The sequence below is a fragment of the Leishmania infantum genome, chromosome 30, assembly GCF_000002875.2.
Source record: "Leishmania infantum JPCM5 genome chromosome 30".
NCBI lineage: Eukaryota > Euglenozoa > Kinetoplastea > Trypanosomatida > Trypanosomatidae > Leishmania > Leishmania infantum.
In genome coordinates this window covers 505,813-511,635 of record NC_009414.2, presented here as the reverse complement: position 1 = coordinate 511,635, position 5,823 = coordinate 505,813, and the positions used below count along the sequence as shown (strand labels likewise).

At 59.6% G+C, this 5,823-nt stretch overlaps 1 protein-coding gene across 1 annotated transcript; it reads right to left on the bottom strand.

Annotated features, from left to right (window-relative positions):
* Positions 1 to 980: 980 nt before the first annotated feature.
* On the bottom strand, positions 981 to 5,381 carry LINJ_30_1500 (conserved hypothetical protein; the record flags this gene model as incomplete). Its single annotated transcript, XM_001466957.1, has 1 exon — positions 981 to 5,381. The coding sequence occupies one exon, from the start codon at positions 5,379 to 5,381 to the stop codon at positions 981 to 983; it is 4,401 nt and encodes a 1,466-aa protein (XP_001466994.1).
* Positions 5,382 to 5,823: the final 442 nt, after the last annotated feature.

Here is a 5,823-nt window from a genome sequence, read left to right as displayed (position 1 = left end):
GGGGGGTGCTGGTACTGGTGAAGACATAGCGCGACGCGCGGAAAGAAGACGCACCGTCTGAGACCGTGGTGGAGGAGGCGGCACGCTTGCTCGAGGGAACCAGCAAATCAGCCACCCCGCTCTGAAAAGAGGGAGGCAGTCGGTGGCGGCAGGGGAAGCCCTGAGAGTCACACGCGCACATTGCTCGTGGACGCGCACGCTCGAAAGCGAGGGAGAGGATCCAGAAAAACATGTAGGCAAGCACTGATACGGTCCTAAATAATTGTGTTTTGCTTTTGCAGGGAAAGAGCGAGGCCCGGCGCTCTTTGCTTCGCTTGGTTCCCCCCTCCTCGCGCCGTGCTATGGCCCTTGGTGGCGTTCTTGGCGATTGTCATCGCTTCTGGGTCCTCGATCGCGCACTTGCATGATGCAGCTGAAAAGAAGCAGACGTGTAGCAGGAAAACAAAGGAAACGGTGCCGAATAAGAGTGGGGAGACGAGGCGGTAAAAGAAAAAAGAAGGTTACGTGAGGGAACACACAGGTGTCACGCCAAAGCCCAGAGAAGCAAAACGTGGAGCACGTGGATGGGTGTTGTCGTACACAAGGGGTTCCACACGAGGCAGCAGAGGCACTAGCCAGCCTCGGTAAGACACATGCATACACATGTGCGATTGCACTTGCCCTTGGTCTGATTCCAGGTCCGCACAAATTCTGGTAAACAAGAGAGGGGAGAAGAACACGAAAGCACGTCACGCGCCAGCAATCTCGCGGTCTCCTCCGCGCTGCACACACACACACACATACACAGAGGGGGAGAGGAGGCGGTGGTGTGGCCGCCTTTCGTTTTCCTTTTTTCTTCTGTGTGCCTCCGTGGCGTTTGCCACCCTACTGGCCATCCTGTGTGGGCGTGCGCAGTGATACGTAAGCGGCCAAGAGCTTCGCGTCCCTCCGCCTCCCAGCTGCCTCTCCTCCGCAACGTCATCGCCAGATCACCAGCCGCATCACAAGTTCTTCCACACCCACTGCTGTTTGGAAGACGAGACCACCGACTCGGGCCACTCGAGCTCCTCATAGTTTACAAGCGCAATCTTCATCACCCGTGTTACACCACTGCAATCATCTGTGGCGCAGTTGTCGTGGCTACACATTCCGTGGTCATATTCGATGTACCCGCCGTTAGCACTGAGGCCGCTGCTCCCACCCGGCTCATCTTGGGAATAGAAGAGCACATCGACCCTGATCCCCGTGATAGAGCGCGACCTTGATGATGTTTTTGCTTGCCGCTCTGCTGATGACGCCGCGACGGCGGGATCAGAAGCAAAATTTGGGCGGGGGATCTGGGGCTCGCCAACACCTTGGGTATCCACCTTCGGCGCCACCATGTCAGTGCGCGCGGCCCGCACGCGAGGTTCGTCTCTCAGGAAGTCAAGAGACACCCACCGATTAGCGTTTTCAGCGCTGTACCCCTTGCGAAGCGCGAGGTGCGAGAGGTCCAGTCGCGACTCAAAGCTGAGTCGGGTACTCCTCCAGGGAGCCGCGTACAACAACCGCTTCCGACGCATCGCCTTCATGTACATGAGCCGGGCTCTCTTTTCGAGCAGCGCCCCGCTCCCTGCTGCTGATGCGCCATCATCAGCCAAACTGGCATCAAAAGCCTGGTCGTCCTCATCACCGACCTCCACGTCCAAATCTTTGTACGAGGAAAGCGGCCTTTCGGCGCGCGCGCCTGCACGGCTCCCCACCCCATCTCCGTCGTTTACCGAGCCCGTCACTCGTGTCTCTACGGTTCGCGAGGCCGTGGCGGCCCTCCGTTTGGCCGCCTCCCACGTGTCAAAGCCCCAGTCCCGACTTGTCAAATCAGGCACTCGCAGGAGAAGCACGACTGGGGAAAATGCCGCCACAAATGTCAGTTCCGCTTGTTCCGCCACACAGCTCGAGTGTACGACACAGACGTGCGGCTGCGCTGTGCGTCGAGACAAGCTCGGGAAGGGCACGCCTTCGACGACCGGCGGCTCGCAGGGCGGTGGTGGTGGCCGTGAAGGTGTGAAAAAGGCCACCCGAGTCGGCGTGTTCTGTGAAGTGCTGCGCGGTGTTGACGTAGCGGTGTTTTTACAGCTGTCCGCGTGCTGAGGCGAGTCGATGCGCTCATGAAAATGTCGATGCAAGACTTCGCTGTGAAGTTCATCACGCAGAGTTTCTTGGAATTTCGACGATTCAATGTCGTGCAGAGGCAGGACAGCGCGGAGAACCTCATCGCGGCCGCCCTCAGGGCCACCCAAGCCACTGCTGTCACTCATGTCAGGCCGTGGTGGTGCGGGCGCAGTTCGAAGTGTCCACTTGAATCTTTCGATGACCGATTCGGCAATCCATAGGTTCGACACTCGCTGCACAGCTGCCGCGCGCTCGCAGAGGGTGCGGTACGTCCACGCACACGCACCTCCAGGGCGAGGGCGAGGAGCAGCACCGGGTGCGATCAGGCTCAGGAGGCACTGTGATCCGGCCCACGTGCAGGCCTCCAGTCCCTTGCTGAACAGCACCTCCTGCATGAGGTGAGGCACGCATGTGTTTGGCGAAAAGCGTGACGCATCTGTTGTCTGTTCTGCGTTCACATACGGCTTCCCACAGATGAGGAGCGGCACCGTCCCAGGTGCAACACGGACGCCCCATCGCTCGTACAGTTCCGCCACCTCGACCCAATACGGGGACTGAAAGAGGAAGAAGACAGAACGATGCGATGTGCGCATTTTCACGACGCGCTCCATCGGCGACGCCTGTGGCTCGCACTTACCTCTCTCACGCTCATTCCGAATCGCACGCAGCCGCGCCAGCCATGGGGCAGCACCTGCGGTGGATCCAAGCTCACCTCCTCTACCAGGGGTCGCAGCGGCTTTGTCTTGTGGGTTCACCGGCGCCGCGGCTGCCGCCTCAGCTGCCTCGAGCTTCTTCATGGCGGCCGCGAATAACGGCAGTCGCGGTTCTGTCCTTCGATTGGAGAACCTGTGCGTCGCCGCATAGGCACCGCTTTGATCGTCTTCCACCGTGAGCATGCGCTGCTGCCCATCAGGTAGGCACGAATGCTGTTGTCGGTAGCGAGTAGACTGCAATCCAGCCTTGAAGACGGCTCCAGTCACCCCCAGTGGCACCGCGTGCCGCACACACACGGTCGAGTCGAAGAGGCACGACAACGCCGTAGCATCCACACTGACATAATGCACACCAAAAAACGCTACCCGCTCGACGCAAGATTTGCGTAGTAGAACGTGAAAGACGGAGGCGCGCTGCGCTGCGACAGAAACTTTGCTGGTGTAGGGTGCATCACCCGCTGCAGCCGTGGGCGGCATGCGATCCAGGGGGCCCTCCTCACCGATCCAGCTGTGCGCAGGCGGCTGCGCGTTCCAGTGGGTGCGCTGTTGCGCTGCGCCGCAGGGCCTAAAAGGGTATCGTATCCACTTCTGCGAGGTGGTGTCTTTTTCCAGACGATTAAGGATGCTCCCTTCCGAGAAGGGGTGCAGATGCGGCTTGCAGGTCGATATCGCGGTATGTCCCGCACGCGCTCGAAGAAATGAGCGGTACCGAAGCAGTGGATACGCGTCAAGAGGAAACGAGTAGTCCGCGGCGAGGGAGCTCGCAGGGTCGGCCTTCGTTGCCCAGAAACTGCTGAGAGTCCTCCAATGTGTACTGCGCAGCTTCCACGAAAATAACGGTGACGGCCACTCCGCTGTTGCTGCTCCGGAAAGCGCGCCGGTGGTGGTGGTGGCGGTGGTTGGCGGGCAACCGGTCGAAAACTCGAGGTCGAGCGCAAAGGTCGAGGATTCTCGCACCCGCTGGTGCCACAACGCTTGTACAGAGATTATGTCATGCGCAACGGTACCATGATTACCGCTCGACGTTGTCAGCGTGGCATGTCGCGGGCTCCAATTGCCAATGTCGCTAACACTGTGTAGACCGTCAAAGAACGGATGCCCCCACTCCTTATCGAGCTGATCCTGTTGCGCGTGTGTGGGCAGCCGCGGTGTCGATGTGAAAGTCTGTGCCGTGTGCCAACTAGTGCAAGCTCTCATACCAGCCCCATTTAACTCAAGGGGGGCATCGTCGGAAGCGTTGGTGCGCGAGACGGCGTCCTGCCTGGACAGCAGACAGTCCGCTTCCGTCGTCTCCGGCTCGCCATCGCGCTGCAGGAGCACTCGTTCATTCTCCTCTGTCATGCAAGAGTCCGGGTCGTGCGACGTCAGCGGCGAGTCTGCGGAGGCGAATGCCGCGTCATTGTACCGCATCTCAGCACTTCGTCCTCGTCGCGGCTCGCCTTCCGCGTTGGCCGACGGAAACGGAATGGGGAAGAAGGGAAGATGGCGAATGAGCCACACAGGAATCCAGACCGACTGTCGGGTTGGCGGGCTCGCGAGGGCAGCAGCTGTCGCACTCGTTGAGGCCGGTACGCCGTCGCTGCCTCGCTCCGATGCATCGGTTTGCGTCTTCGCAGGAGCTACCCAACAAGGCGCAGGCTCTTCAAACGACGGCAGCGGCACCGCGAAGACGTCCCCCCTGTGCGAAGCGGTCGCGTAAGTAGAGAAAGTGTGCCTTAAGCCCCGATCAAGCTTCCAGTAAAGTGGAGGCGGCGGAGTTGCACCATTCCATTCGGCGTCGGGACTGCAATCGGCGGTCACCGGGGATGCTGCCACTCTTTTCACGCCTCTAGCATCGGCCGCGGCCGTGGCGATCATACCCTCGCTGCTAGGATGTTCTACGGTGCTTGGTCGAATAAAGGCGGTGTAATAGCGTTCCCACCAAGCTGTCACGTCCACACCTTGAGAGCGGAGAAACAAGTATGTCTCACCCACCACGGCGGGGACGCACACATGACCTTCTGGACGCTGCAGGCAGACCGTGAGTCGTGGGTTTTCTTTCTGCTGCAGAGAGGAGCACAATGCAGGTTGTTCGACCTTCAGTAAGGCTTCTCGCATCCGCCGTTCGCGAGTCTTCGCCTCCTCGGTGGCGTTGCCATGGCGGCGAGTTGTTGAGTCGCCAACGGCGACATTGCAGAGGAACTCGAGCGCCTCCCTCCTCATGTGAGACAACTCCTCCGCCTTGCCTACGATAATACGCTGGAGGAGATACGCGAAAGGCGTCCCGCCAATGCTGCACGGCGTCAGTGGAGGCGGCAGAAGCGGTCGTCTGTCGAAGCTGCCGATGCGCTGTTGACACCTGGTATGCGAGAGATGAACTGCCTCGTGGTCCTTGTTTGCGGTGCTCGAGTCGCATGCGCTGTCGTGATGCCGTACTGCCCGCCGTGTGCGACAGGCTCCACTGTCAGCGTATGCAAGCAGGGAATGAGAGGGACGCATGAGCGCTCTCCCTGAAGCAGTCAGGCCGTAGTACGATGGCACGCACACGAGGCGTTGCATGAGGACCACGCATAAACAAAAAAAAAGAAAAATGAAGGGAGGTGAGACGCCGGGGCAGTTTTCATTTCCATTGCGGTAATGTCTTTTCGTCGAAGGAGATCACGAGTGGACGAGGTCGACACACACGCATATGCTCGCCCTGCCTTGTCTTTCTGTGTTTGAGTTATCTGCTCGACCCCCTCCCCGCCACCTCCCTTTCTCCCGCGCAGCCCTTGTCCCTTCGCCCAAGGTGTGCCTCGTGCACCGGCGTGAATCTGCCTCTGTGCGAGTTTGCGCAAGTGTGTATTTGCGTGTGCATGTATGTGCGTGTATGAGTAAACAGCTCGGATATCGTACTCCAGCGACGCCGTTTCGTGCTTCACGGCTGAAGTGAAGGATGTGAAGTGCGGGGTTGCACCAAAGCAGTCCAGCGGCAGAGGTGACGAGAAGGGTTCATGAAGAA